General features: G+C 44.3%; 1 protein-coding gene across 1 annotated transcript in view; it reads right to left on the bottom strand.

Annotated features, from left to right (window-relative positions):
* Window positions 1–11,620, bottom strand: part of REV3L (REV3 like, DNA directed polymerase zeta catalytic subunit) — a 112,558-nt gene extending 100,938 nt beyond the window's left edge. The window contains exon 1 of the mRNA XM_054279122.1: window positions 11,450–11,620. Coding sequence (XP_054135097.1) covers window positions 11,450–11,588 — 139 coding nt within the window. The 5' untranslated portion in view covers window positions 11,589–11,620. The remainder of the gene's footprint in view (window positions 1–11,449) is intronic.
* Window positions 11,621–15,637: the final 4,017 nt, after the last annotated feature.

The following is a 15,637-nucleotide window of genomic DNA, read 5'->3' as shown; positions in this document are numbered from 1 at the left end:
TTCTATTTACATTCTCCCTTAACCAAAAACTAATTCAAATTTTCATGAAAGTAGACAATACAAAAGGTGTTTACAAACTCTACAGTGCTGATGAGAATACTGTAGCTCTGCACTATGTTCTACACCTCTTGGAAAGTTCTCAGTCAGGAGTACTTTGTTTTTCTCTCTTCTCCCACTGCACAGAGCAATAAACCTCATGCAACATCTCATGTACCTTCAGCCACAAGTTCATAGAAATTTCAGGGGACGAGTCAGCCTTGTGAGCCAAAGCAAGCAAATCCAAAAGGGAGCAGCTTTAGATAACTGGTCCCTGTTACTGCAACTCCAACATCAATATTTTCCACAGTCCTAGCTCTCAGCACCCTCCTTCCTCCAACCTCCCCCACCCCCCCCAGCTCACCTCACATGCTCTACATATTGCTTTATGATCCCAGTCTTCTTTTCAACACATCCTACCCTTCCCTTGTTTTTCCATTCAGGATATCCCTCCTACAAAATTCCACTTCAAACTAATGACTAACAATATTGCCATGCCATCTGTTTTTATAACATACCACTCTTTCCACACCTTTTAACGCTCCATTTATAAAGAACATAACTCTTCTGGAGTGAGGACTACTCCACTATCATCTGCACCCTGCCTAAAACAACTGGTTTTGATTCTTAAATCTTTCATCTTTAATATAGCAGTGGTTTAAAATGACTATTTATTTCCTTGATTAGATTTCGAACTGCTGGCATAAGAACACAAATTTACCAAAAGCTGACATGCTGGCACAATCTGTAAATGCTTAGCAGTTCTTTATTCTGTTCTTTCCATCTATCTGAAAGTGTGTTGATGGGGTTCTTCTGGGGTTTTTTGGCTTTTCTTGTTGTGGGTTTTTTGGGGTTTTTTAATGCACCAGACTGAAACCAGGAATCTGTACTGTAAAGACACTAAATTAATCCCTGCATGGGAATAGCAGGTTTACAAATGCACATGTCAATGCACAACTCCTCAAGAACAGTACATCAAAAAAACCACCACCAACAAAAAAACAGAACCCAAAAAACCGTAAGAAACCAGAACAAGGAACAACCTGAAATACCATGGCATAAATGTACAACATATGCCACTCTTCTGAAGTATGAAAAATATGGGACAATTTAAAACTGTATTTCCAATACAAAACACCTTTTTAGTCACATGATGACTTATATACAGTTATTTTACAAAATTCTCTTGTTTTCCATCAGGTAAAACATACCATCAAAACCCAGAAAATCCAGATCCAGGATTTATTACTTTTACACAGCCACAGCATACCCAAGATATCTTATGGAAATTGTATAAATGTTATGAAACCAACCTTTCTGCAATCAGAATTGAGATGCAGTGCTTATACTTTCACCTCAGAGGATGGCATGTTAAAAAAAGAAGGGGTAACAAGACACGTACTGGAGATCTCTAAAACAGATTTGACTGTTATGCACAAGGAGAGGAATGAAACTTAAAAGTGTGGAGAAGCAGCCTTGCAATAATGGATCACAGAGACCAGTCATTTTTGGTGTACTTTAGAGGTCAAAACTCAGGCCAACGCTGTTTAACATCTTCATTAAGGACCTAGACACTGAACAGGTGCACCTCAGCAAGTTTGCAGATGATAAAATCTGGAGCTGTGCCTGATACACCAGAGGGTCATGCTGACGTTCATAACAGGCTGAAGAAATAGGCAGAACTTCATGGAGCCCCACAAGGAGAAATGAAAATCTTAACGTGGGGAGGGGCTGGAGGCAGACTGTCTGGAAAGCAGCTCTGATGGAAAGGACCCTGGGTCCTGAATTGAACAAGCAGCCACAAAGAAGGCCAAAGAGTGTCCTGAGCAGCACTAGGAACAGTAACACCAGCAGGTCGAGGAGCATCATGCTTCTCCTCTACTCAGCACTGGTGAGATGCATCCTGGAGTGCTAGCTTCAGGTCTGGGTTTTCCAGCACTAGACATGGACATACTGGAGTCAGGCCATAAAGATAATTAAGGGCTGGGAACACTGGACATACAAGGGAAAGCTGAGTAGGTCAGGATTTTGTAGCTTCAAGAAGAGAAGGTGGGAAGATCTTATTGATATATTATTGATCCGGTATAAACGCCGGATAGGAAGCACTAAAGAAGAGTGAATCTGACTTCTCAGTGGCACCCAATGAATGGGCAAGAGGCAATGAGCACAGACTGAAACACAAGAAACTTTAAAAAAAGTCTGGTGGTTTTCTTTATTTGTTTGGTTTGGTGTGCTGTGAATGTAGTCAAACATTCTAAGTCACTCAGATTGTGGCATTTTCATCCTTGGAGCTGGTCTAGAGAGTCCTGCTTTGTGCAGGGTGCTTGGACTAACTAGACAATCTCTAGAGATGTCCCTTCTGACATGAACATTAATCTGAGAGTGAAAACACACTTCTACTGTAAGAAATAGATAAACAGATAACCCCCCAGTAAAGATGGCTAAGGGTCAGTTGGACAAAGCCAATTCAAAAAGCTCAAACATTAAAATATTTGATACCACAGATTCATTTTACCTCATAAGGATCTGCCTGTAATCTCTTCTAATTTCCTACAGAGAGCAAAACAGGTTTCACTGCCTACAAATGTGAATGCCACAAATCCATTTGCTTACTGGTCAATGGACAAAGACATACAAAAACATAAAGAATGATTCATCAAGTATTTAGTAACATTTTAGCTAGCTTAAATAGGTAACTTTTCAAAAGAAAATACAGAAGCTTCTGTATCAAGAACTCCAGAAAATAGCCTCTTCATCTGGTTAATAAGCATAAGGGTGGTAGAAATAAAAATTTGTTCATTATTGATCTGAAGGCAGTACCTGCCAACATGAGGACTGAATCAGTTTCCAATTCCCACTGCTTCCTAAGATCTGTGCTATGCAGAAACGCACCTAGGTAGTTTCAAACACAAAATGAAAGACTCATTATACATCTCATTATACAAAACTCGGAAAACTTCTATTGTAAACCTCCCCTGAGGTGTAATGTCAGGTATTATGGATTAGGTGCAACATTCCAGAGTCCTTTCAATATTCATACAAAGTACCACATGTTGATATTGCACCTAAAACAGGACATACAGCTTTTCTGTAGTAAACATTGGCTTAGTCAGCAAACAGCACAGAGGCACAACCTGAATATAAATAAGCAGGGCTGCTCCTACTTTTTCTCTAATTTTTAGGAAAAAAACATGTCACTAAGGGACATACACAACTTAGTGATGGTGTCTGTAATGAATATTCTCTCTTTTCTTCTTTCCAAATCTTAATCAGTTCTCACCAACACCACCAAAATCTTCCAGTAACTTTCACAGCCATAGGGCAATCAGCTCAAAGACAGCAGCTACCTGGCAACCTTTCCACACCGCTGGAATGCAACTGTGCTTACCTGGATACACAAACAGGCTGTACAGAGCACCTGGATACTCACTATTGACAAGAGTAATCGCTGTAATCACAGAATGGTTGAGGTCAGAAGGGACCTCTGGATGTCACCTGGGCCAAATTCCCTGCTATTCCCACCTAGAGCTGGCTGCCCAGGACCACATCCCAAGAACTTTTAAGTGCCTCCAAGGATGATGACTCCACAACCTGAAACCAGAGAAGGCATGCACATACACACAAAAGTAACGTAACATGAACTCATAAACATGCAGTCAACATGACAGACTGCAAATATATGAGTTGGGGAAGAAGTTATCCGAAATGGCTGTCTGCATACTGATCACAGGAAGGCTGCAACATACAGACATCAAATGGTTCCTTAATAAGCCATATGGTTCAGCCCAGCCAGCAAGTGTGAGGTTTTATTTAAATGCCCTGCCAAAAAACACACAAACTTCTGCATACCTTATAACTCCCCTGTAATAAAAAGCAGCTCTTGAAAGAAAAGAGCCTTAACAAACATGCATGAATGAAGCCTATGCAAGAAGTGATGTTTCAGACAGTCCCTGTATCCGGTACAAACTTTTCTGGTATTTGTTTAGTTTCTTGTATATTTTGGGCTCTATTCTCAGTCTTAACTATATCACTGGCAGAAAAATACTGCCTGTTTGCAAGCCCACATACTGGATTATATAACTTTAAAAAACTTTTTAAATTGTTACACAATTGTAACATATAGGGGCAAATATCCAGGAAAAGGCAAAGAAGCAAGTCCATCGGTTGTCACCTCAACATCCAGTGATGACAGACCAGGAGGCTGAGATACTGGCTTTGCAATAGCTGGAGATAGCAATCTCTTTAAGGTGTAATTAAAGAAGAAAAAATTTTTCAACTGCCAATTGTCCTGAGATTTTGAGGAGCAGGTCTTCTGTGATATGAGACCGAATCTTCAGTGACACAGTCCAATCATTATCAAAAATTTCAGCTGCTTTATTTGTGAGACAGAACATGGACTGTAAATCTTTCAGTATGAGTGCTCATACTGCCTCCTTCCAAATGGTTCTATGTTCACCACCATGCTTCTCAGAGGTCTGCTGCACACAGAGGTCAATCAAGTCAACCAAGGGTAAAGGACAAGACCAAGGTAATGACAAGAGTTAGTAGAAGAGGGTATTATTAAATGATCAATACTGGAACTCTGAATATGAGAGACTGAGAAGAAATTGATAGCATGGTATTATCACACCTGCTTCTTTCTTTCAGAGATTTATCTCATCTACTCAGACTGCAAGAATTACTAAGCAGGAGCTGTTTCTCACTGAGTGTTTACACATCATCTCATTCTGCCAACCTCAGTTGTGATATGCATGTGCTTTTCTGGTAAAATCAAGAGAGACAACTATTTTCAGACTAGTGTGCTATTTTGAGGAGGTTCATTTTACACACTGAAAAAGAATATATTCCAACCAGCAGCCTAAAAGTGTCCTTAAGAAGTATATAACAGAACTGGAAATTACAGCTGAGATAGATAAGCTCCTGGTCTACTTCCAGGGACACTAATCATAAAAACCAATCCCAGATTCAATATAGATGCAACTACTTTGTGGGACACTTTGAAGTCTGCAGCTGATCGAGTTTTAAGCGTGTAGGGTCAGTTATGTATGTATTTTTTCCACTGAATTACAACAGCACAAAAATATTCAGTGAATTGACCAAGAGGTACTCTACAATAGGAAGCACAATACTGGTTATGAACCAGTATCTGGATTCTATTTAGAACACGAATTTTGTCACAGTATTTAAAAGTTTATTTAAGAGACAGAATTTTAGCAAGTCGTATATAGACAAGTGTGAAATTGGCTACTTAAGTTCCACGCTAGTGAAGTATAATCTCAGTTTATTCAGGCAGCCTTTCAGGCTCAAACAACTCAGCAGGCAATCTATACAAAGTATGTAACAAATGCTTCTTAAAAAAAACCCAAAAAAACCAAACAAAAAAAACCCCAAAACAAAACAACAAACCAAAACCAACAACAAAAAAACCCCAGAAGGTTCTTAAAAAAACCCAACCAAACACAACAGCCCCACCACAACCTGACAATTTAGAAAACATATCCTTTTAATACATGAGGCAATTTTTCAAACAGTACTTCAAAAGTATGAGAAGCCTGTCAGTGCAAGACGCAGAAATGTTAAGCTGGAAGTGAAGCTACACTGTACGACACAAAAATCTTTTAGGCCATGCTGTAGCCCACAGAATAACCCTTCACCAAGAGTTGTATGCTGCTATGTTTTGGGAAAGGGTGTGAAAAGGTAAAGCAAAGGCATAAGCCTCACCACAATGGCTATATCCTATTTGCATCTTCTCACTGTGAAAGCATAGAAGAAAGTGGAAGTGTTATCAAGAAGTAGTACCTGCCTCTGGGAAATGGAATACACAAAGTAGCAGCAACTGGAACGATGCTCCTCTGTGAACACTGAACTAAGGAAGCTACAGGGAATGACCACTGTGGGGACCAGAGTCTGAAATAGGAGTGAAAATGGGAGAGGAAAAGTTCATCATGAGCTGAGCGTAGAAAGCAGCAAGATCCTGCAGTGAGTTCAGTCCTTCTCAAATGAGCAATAACAGAGTACAGAAAGGCACAGACACTGGATGGGATCAGATATACAGCCTGGCCAGGTCAGTGAAGGGGGAAAGGGGAGGGGGAAGAACAGAAGAAAGAAGATAAGCAGGCCCCTTCACTGAGTCATACCAGAGCTACTGCTGCTGGATGGGAGCCAGATTTTAGCTGGAGCTTTTGCCTCTGTTTTTCTTCCCCCCTCTCAGAGAACCAAGAAGTGAAAGCACCAAACTTAGATGTCTACCTGAAATACATTAAGATTTTGCTGACTGTAAGCTCCTACACTATGTTACATTTAGCCTCAGAAAAACTTGTAATCAAAAGTATGCAAAAGTAACTTTAAAACATCCTTTTTTTGACTGGGTTTTTATGCTGCCCTGAGTAAGATTCTTTCTTGGATCAGTGATTTCATAATGTAAAATAAAAAACTCCTCCAAACAAGACAAATACATAAAGTGGCAGTTGAGGACAGCACTTATATTACTCCTTAAATTACACATTGCTCTTTCCTACGTAAATTCCTAATCTGCCTTCTCCAAAGGCCCTCCTGTCAACGGAACACACATTTCTCAGCCTAACACCTTTCAAAAGCAATTTTAAAATGTGCACCTATATTTGTAAAATTTATCACATATCAGCCTCAAATCACACTCACATCAAAATAATTTTTTCCTAACATTTCAGCTATCTGTTTGACAATACTCATTATCACACACCAACAGCTATCTCCTATGTGGTTTATGAGTAGTATCCTCAGCTACTTGTGCTTGTTACATGAAGTGCTAATTCAGCAACCTCAGCTTGCTTATTAATGCCTCTCCTAAAATGACACCCAGTTCATCTAGTCTCCCTGATTTTTTTTTATGAATGGATTTACAGCTTGGTTCTTCCTGCAGTTGAATAAGCACCTGACAGAAACACTCAACTAAGAATTTATGTACATGTTCTGAAGTGGCCAGTGAAATCTTGAGGACAGACTCCAAGAGCTTGAAATAGCCAAGAGCTAGCAGGAAACAAAACAAAGCTTTAATACCCCCATACACCACAAGAGACCTCATAGTAAACTAATCTTCACAGCACCAGCTAAATGGAAGCAATATGAGATAGCAATCTTCTTCTGAGATCACCTAAATTTAATATAAATTTGGAATGAGGCATAGGGTGACTTACAGTGCTTGATTTGCAAATGGAATTAAATTCCACATACATTTTCAGAGGAATAAAAATAATACAGACACGGCATCCAGTCACTAGTGGGATTCTGCAGGGCTCCATACTCAGCCCAGATCTCTTTAACATCTTCATTAACAACTTGGATAAAGGATTTGAAGGAATACTAAGTAACTTTGTGGCAGCACTCAATTGGGAGGAGCTGCTGGCTCTCTCAAGGGCACACAGGCCCTGCAGAAAGACCTAGATAAATCATTGAGATGGGCAACCATCAATCACATGAGGTTTAACAAGGTCAAGTGCTGGACTCTGCACCAGGGATGGAGCAAGCCTGGGTTTGTCTCTAGATCAGGGAACAAGACGCTGGAGAGCAGCACTGCAGGAAGGGACCTGGGGGTTTGGAACAACAGCAACTCAAACAAGAGTCACTAAGCTATTAGAGAGCATCCAAAGGAGGGCCACAGGGATGGTGAAGGGTCCTGATGGGAAGTCTCATGGGGAGCAGCTGAGGTCTGCTTTGTCTGCTCAGCCTGGAGGAGACCTCACTGCAGTCCTACAACTTCCTCATGAAGGAGATGCAGGTACAGATCTCTTCACTCTCATGACAGGACTCGAGGAAATGGTGTGAAGCTGCATCGAGGAAAATTTAGGTTTGATATCGGGAAAAAGATTTTGCCTTGCACAGGAACAGGCTCCCCAAGGAAGTGGTCATAGCACCAAGCCTGACAGAGTTCAAGGAGAATTTGGACAGCACTCTCAGGCACATGGTGTGACTCTTGGAATGTCTTGCACAGGGCCTGGAGTTGGATCCTGATGGGTCCCTTCCAACTCAGCATATTCCATATTCAACGACTAAGATCTATGGAATAACCTCTTCCCAAACAAAACTATAAACATACATGACTTTTATGACTACATATATGTCTTACCTTAAATATATCTCTTTTGAAGCTATAAATTCAGGTACTTACATGGTTGCAAAAATCTTAGGATTCAGATTAGCAATAGGAATGACAATTCAAGAATTGACAACACAACTAACAGCAATACACTAACAGAAAAATAAATTTTCATTAAGATTTCACTCTAAACAACAGGTCTTGCAATTTTTCAGCCTTTTCCTATTTTTACAAAGAGCATTTACAAAAGTACTAGTTAGCAGACCATACTGCCTGAGAATAGAATGTGACTTTGTTTCATACTTGAGCATTACCTAATGAATTAAAACCTATTGTTTTTATGTAAAAGCAGCAATATTATGAGACTCCCACAAATACTGGTGGTATCAGATAATATCTATGCCCTTGTACAATAAAGCATGAATTCAACACTGCTTTCATTGTATTACCACCATGGCAGTGTTGCAGCATTTCTGAAATTATACTTTTGTCCACGTCACTATGTCAACAGACATGCCAGTCTGCTTAAACAGCTAAAATTGAATGAAACGGCTCAACCAGCTCACTTCACCTTTTGCTACTGTAATCAGAATTTTACTCTTTATTTCACAAAATAACAGAATATAGCAGGCAGATCTTTGGGCTGAAACAAAATTTTGATTCCTCATCTTTCAAGCTCTTATTATGCAAAGATGTAGGACATCAAGACAGAATTTGTACAGCCTTAACAAATAAAAGAAGATTTCTTCCTCAAAAGACATAAAGAAGTTGTCAAATGTTATTGCCAGCACAGTCCATTCTAGAAGCTGATCCTTTCATTACTTTTAATTAAAAGTCTGGCTTTTTCCTCCCCCAACCACAAGCCACTTTCATTTTATAGATTGTACCAGTAAACCTCTACAAATTAATTGCTGAGTACTGGCTTACATGAAAGCCTTCAAAGGTAACACTGGCAATCCCTGTCATTCACACACCTCCACAAGATGGGGCAGAGAGCACAGGTGGGTGCCTTCAGGACCACTGTCCTCAGCTGCTGGTGGACACAGGGATACAGCAGTGCCAGATGTTTGACTTTCTGAACATCTGCACAAGCCACTGCCACATACCAATCAAACTCCCCTCGCCCAGCAGGTGACATTTGGAGTCTGCTCTGACCCTGACTCCCAATTACCTGCACAGCTTGGGCACACAGCTATAAACGCACTAAGAGTTGTGCAAAGTTAATCGTGCTGGAGGTGGAGCAGCCCCTACAGCCATAATAGGCTGCTACCATGGAGGCAACAAGGCAGCAGAGCACCTTTCCTGGAGACAAGGCACACACATTAAACCCAGCGAGAAAGGGTTATTCCCACCCAGACCAGCTCCAGTGAAGAAAAACATCACATTCCCTGTAAGCCAAACAATAAGGACATCCCATTGTCTCAGACAGTATGCTAGAAGTTGTTTTCACTATTTCTTTTTCCTTAAAGAAAATGTGATTGTAGATGTAAGTGATTACATTTTGTTTTAAATTTCAGCTCTCAAGAAATAGCCTGAGAAGCACTGTCAGAGTAATTCTGACAATGAGTGCTTAGGTCCAACACCTTTGAAGAGAGAGAAATACATTTTTCTGCTTTTCTAAAAAGGAAAAAAAAGCCAAAAAACAATGCAGAGATGCAGTAAGCAGCTCATGAAGCTTAACAGCAAACATTACTAAAAGTACAAAACATTAAAAAAAATTTAAAAGTTCAAAAAGGAAATAAATGAGATAGACAAGTATCACTGCTTTTGCAGACTCTAGTGAATTGTTTTCTCTAACCAAGTCAAATTAGAAACACTTCTATTATGCAAACTGACATTAAAGTTTATGGTTGGGGAAGCCAGGGATTTCCTACTGTATTCTTAATAGCTGGACAACTAAACTACTTCACTGTTTACTTTATGATGCCACATTCATGATATGGCATAGCCTAAACATTTTCTTAAAAGAAAATAAGCCTTAATGAGTTAACCACACGCATGCACAAAAATCCTGCTACCTGCCAACAACCTCAGGCTCTACATTTTTTAATCATGAAATAGTTACTCCTGCCATTACATAAATATTATTACATAATATCTCCTTTGTATGCAGAATTAGAGCTACAATAAAATAGGTCCCACTATTTCAATATTTTATCTATTAATCCCACTCATTCACTTAATAATTTGGAGCTGTAGTTGCATTAGAACACAACAGCTTGAATATGTCATGTTCCTTTGTGCTTAAACAGAGAAGACAGTTAATTTTGGATTAAAAAAAAAACAACAAACCAAACAAAAAACAAGCCGACAAAAAAGACAACAAAAATAGCTGCTCTACTATAATAACTGCCTGAAGGGAAAACCACCTCTGCTGTGCTCTTTTATTACATGTTTTTTGTCTTGCCTAAGATTTAATGTATGTGCATGAATAGATAATTTTCAACATGTCAGTCAATAAAACATGCAGAAATACCTTAATTCCCAAGGTCAGCATTACACAGCATAAGTGTAAAGAGATCACAACCAACGATGCTTACTTACTACGCCTAATATCTCAAAAGCGAGGGGGTTTTCCAATTTAATATTTAACGTACGGGCAAACTACAGTACATATTAAATGAATTTTCCTAAGTATTTAATTTGTTCGAAATTTGCTCTGACAACGTATTTGTTTGTATCGGTCAGAAACACGGCTGAGCCGTGGGACGCTTGTAGGCACAAGGCCACAGGGCGAAGGGGCAGCGGAGAAGGGGCATGTGACATTCGGGAGTCTCGGGGGGCAACATGTGGCCGGCGCTCAGGACGCCGCTCTCTGCAGTGCAGCACCGGTGCCTCGGGCCGTGCGCGCTCCGTGCCGCCACACGAGCCCCCACGTCCCAAGTGCCGCACAAGTCCCGCTTGTGCCGCGCTCAGCGCCTTCCCCCCGTCCGCTCGCCCGCCCGCAGCGACAGCTCCCGGCAAGGGCAGGAGAGCGGCGGTGGGCACGGGCAGCGAGGGCGGCACGGGCCGGCCCCGGTGTTTGCACAGCTGCGCCGCTCTCCCGGGGCTGCCCCGCACAAAGCCCCGGCGGCCCCGCAGCCCCCACCGCCGCCGGGCGGGCGCGGCGCGGCACCCGGGGCAGGTCCCCGCTGCTGGCCGCTGCCCTGCCGTCCCCGCTGGCAGGTGAGACGCGCCGCAGCGGCGGCGCCGGGCGCGGAGGGGGGGGGCGCGACCCAGCCACAAAGAGCGGGAGCGGGGTGGGCGGCGGCGGGGCCGGCGCCAGCGCGACCCGCGGCGCCGCAGCGGGGGGACGTCCCCGCCCGCCCGTCGGTGGCGGCGGCGAGGGTCGTCCCTTACCTGCAGGGGTGGCGCCGAAGACTCTCACGACGGGCACCCGTTTGGCCGGGGCCTCTCGGAAGCGGGACTGGCAGGGGTCCAGGCCGGGCAGCGGGCTGCCCATGTAGTAGTCGGCAGTCACGATCCGCACTGAGAACATGTTTGTTCGCCGCCGCCGCCGAGGCACCAGCACAGCACCGAGCGAGCGAGCGCGGAGCGAGCGCGGAGCCCGCACGGCTCCCCCCGCCCGCCGCCGCTGCCGCCGCAGCGAGCGCGCGCGCGAGCGCAACCCTCCCCGCGCCTGCCGCTCCTGCCCGCCCGCGGGAGCGCGCGCAGTCCCGCACGCGCCTTGTCTGTGTCTCCGCTCCCCCCGCCCCCGCCTGGTGCCGCCGCTCTGGACTCGTGCGCGGCGGCGCGCCCCCCGCGCGCTCCTACAGCCCGTGCGGCCGCGCGCCCCTCAGGGACAGCGCGGGCTCGTGCCCCGCGGACGCCCCGGCGGCGACGGCGGCACCCCGGCCCCGGGCTGCAGCTGCTGTTGCCATGATGATGTCGTCACGGATGCAACCATTGGGGGAACGGGCAGGGGGGTGGATGGGCCATGTGTTGGGGCGGAAAGGGGCTCAACGAGCGGAGGAGGTGTCCGTCACTCCCCGGCACACACACGGTCTCTCCCCCGAACCCTTCGGTTGGGCTCGGCAGACGGGGCGCGAGCGCGCGTGGGAACGGGGGAAACAATCTTTCTCTCGCCTCCCCTGGTGGCGACGGAGGAGGCAGGGAGGGACAGAGGGATGGCCTCGGTGATTCGGCGATCGGCCGCGCGGGCTGAGGGTGAGGCTGCGGAATCCCGAGCCGCGGATGGGGCGGGAGAAGTAGCGCTGCGGGGACACGACGGGGTTAAGCTGGGTCGACCGCCATTTTGAATGGCAGGGAGGTGAGTCTCCCCACGCCGCAGGGGCCGACCAAAGAAAACCCCAAACCCTAAGAAGATGAGGGCGAGGAGGGGGACGGGACCGGGAGGAAGGGGTGGAGCGGCCGCGCTCCCGCCGGCGCCCGCGCGCTCTCGGGCCGTGACGGTGAGCGCGCGCGGCGGGGGCGCGGGGCGGGGCCGCGGCTGCGAGGGACGGCGGCGATTGGCGGCGGGGCCGGGCGCGCGGGGGGGCGGGGCGGGCGGGGCCGGGCCGGGCGCGCTGCGGCGGAGCGGCGGGGGCGGGGTCGCGGCCCTTCGCCCCTGCGGGCGGCTGGGCCCTGAGGCGGCCGCGTCCCCCAGCGCCGCTGCTCCCGCTGCCCCTGCTCCTCCGCCTCCTCCGCCTCCTCCGCCCTGCAGGAGAGCTTACTGTGCGGTTTGCAGCGCACTCGTGCAGGCTTTTATTGAAAGCCATAAAACAGGCTTGACTTTAGGTTGAGGCGCTGAAAAAACGTCGATTTTAGGTTTAAGATTCCTGTTGCAGTCTCTTTGTCTGAGAGCTGCGGGTCCGCGGGTAAAAACCCCAAACCATAGCAAATATCCAGAGTTGGCGGTGCGGGAGTTGAGCCGGTTAAAAGGCCAAATGCTCTCACATGCACTCAGAGTGATGCTGTTACATGAGCGTGCAGCACTGGATGATACGAGACATGCACAAATCTATAAAACCTGACAAACGTCCAATATGTAGAACATATGTTTCGCATTTCGCTTACATGTGTTTCGGGTTTAGATTTGAACAAAAGACAGGTCAGGCAGTTGCTACCCTTCATTTTTTCATTGTAATGAACAGGAAGCTTGCCTGTCTACTCAGGGGTAACTGGTTTCCTACTCTTTCTTTGTAAGCTGTTTATTTTCTCTAGCTCACATCTGTTTTCCTCCTTAAACTCATTTTTATGTGAACAGAAAAAGAAAATCCAACTACCTAGTCATCAAGAAATCTTGTGTCACAGAAGTGGTTGAAATAGGGTTGAAATCCAAACTATTTTCACTGTATCTAAGGAATAACTGAGCTACAACTTTAATTTTTGACAGTTGTTTACATTTGCAAAGCTAATATTTGGAAAACCTTTGGAACTGCAAAAATACTCTTATGAATGCTTAGATTTCACAATGGCTAATAAATCACTAGGAGCTTGCTGGTGGGGCTTGTTAACAAACAGCATCTCTAACTATTGTTATTTGAATACATCTTGTACTGCTCCCTCACTACTCCATTTCCTCAGTTTTCCATAGAACTTTGGTAGGGACGGTAACAGTTCTTGTGTTACTCCATTCCATGCTCTGTTTACTCTCTGTTCACATGGTCTTCTTAACTTGCTGAGCATTGTGTCTTCCCCCCACTGTGTATTTCACTGACAGTTTAATGCCTTTGAACCCTGGCAGATGTGGTCTGGTGCCTGCAAGAGCTGAGGGTAGGTCAGTAGTTCTCCCCTGTGCTGGGGAGTACCAGTCCTGCTGTATTCTGTTGTCATCTGCTCAGGCAGGAGAGCATGGTGGTGGATCTGCCCCTCAGTGGCGTTGATGAATAAACCAACAGACATTTGAGCCACTGGTGGATTCTGGTTTCTCCTGAATGAGGTGGTGTGTGAGATGTAGCACGAGTTCATACCTGGGAGTCCTGCTGAAGAGAAACCAGTTGCCCACAGTAGAATAGTGTAGAAAGCTGAAATAACTAACTTCTTAGAAGCATAAAGCAGGATTTGCTAAAGCATGTCATGCAGAGTATTCCATTCAAAATGACAACATTTGTTATGTTGTTTATTAAATCAGGGAGAACCATGCTTTGAAATCAGAAAGAGCAGGTGATACCTAACCTAGAGCCAGTTTCTTGTTCATATGAGTTATTAATTTGATTTCTGAAAATGTTGAATGTTACTCTTGGGAAAAAAGAAAGAAAGTGACTTTCCTTTTTGATGTAAATAGTGTAATCCACATGTACATTAAACCTGTGCAGACACTTTTGTGGAACTTGCACGCTTTCTGAGTGGTGCCTTTTCAGTTTCCAGTAGTTTCCTGCAGCTCACTTCTGCTTTCAGTTTTGTCTTGCAGTCAAGTCAGTAGGTTTGTCTGCAGGGTTGCATCAAGGTAAGACTGAGTCAGCACTGTCACAGGAGGTCCCCTGCCCTACTCCTCATTTGAATAGCTGCACAAGAAACTTGGCTTGGAAACTGAGCCAGGTAAAAGCAGTCCCACTAAGAAATATGGGTTAGTTTTAACCTCCATCAGGTCCTTGATGTGCTTCATTATGTAGGGGTGTGAAAGGCTGTGCTTGCACAGAGCAGGAGGCAGTGCAGGGACTGAGATTGAGCAGCAAGAATAAAGAGAGCACTTCTTCCAGAAAGCTTGGCTTGTGGTAGTTTTGAGTTGCTGAAGTCTGAAAATTGGTTTAACCCTTTCAATAGATGACAGACACAAAGCCTGTTTCTGGATTTCCTACATTTCAATTTGTGTGTTGTTCACTCACATGTGTGTATGCATGTATGATATATAAATTTTCTTGTAATTTACACTTCATTACCTTGAAATAGATGTCCTAGGGTGTCAGTAATTGTAAAAGGAAATATCCTGGTCAGACAGCACTACCACTCATTTTCTCTCCAAACACTATGTGTTCTCTCTCTTAAGGTTTCATGCCGTTTTCTGTTATAAGGCAAGTCACCCCCTTTCTCTGTTCCTCCAGTTGCTAAGCAGCAGCTGTTCTCCCCATTAGCCAGCCAAGTATTTGCATGAAAATAATCACTCTTGAATATATAACTGGTCCTAATCATGCACAGCTAAACAGCTGTACAATCAAAATTTGAGTATTAATAATATTACTTATCAGCATAACTGATGACTGTCTTTTAAGTCAGAATTTCTCCAAAGATTAAAATCAATAAAGGTTTGCCCTGTTTTTTTAAACAAAAGACGTATCAGTTTTTATTTTTGTTTAATGCTTACTGTGTAGCTACTTTAAAAATCTGGTCACAAAATGATATCTGCAGTTCACAAAAAATTGTAAATGCAAATATAAGCAGAAACAGAATAATCTAGTGACTATACATGATGGAGGCCCAGGGAAAATCCACATTTTGCTACTATTTATAGTAGCAGAGTGCAACAAAATTTGGTGATAAGAGTTTAGACTATGACACAAAGGTAAAATTTCCAGCAGTACATCTTAAGTTCAAAACCCACTTAGTCAGCCATGTTTGAGTTCCTATTGATTTCAAGGATGTTCAGTATTTATGAGGTCTGTGATCTGG

This window comes from Melozone crissalis, unplaced genomic scaffold (genome assembly GCF_028551555.1).
Source record: "Melozone crissalis strain CALT ecotype California unplaced genomic scaffold, PUWL_Pcris_2 ptg000027l_1, whole genome shotgun sequence".
Lineage (NCBI taxonomy): Eukaryota > Metazoa > Chordata > Aves > Passeriformes > Passerellidae > Melozone > Melozone crissalis.
Note: the sequence above shows the minus strand (reverse complement) of the source record. Positions and strands in the feature narration are given on the sequence as shown.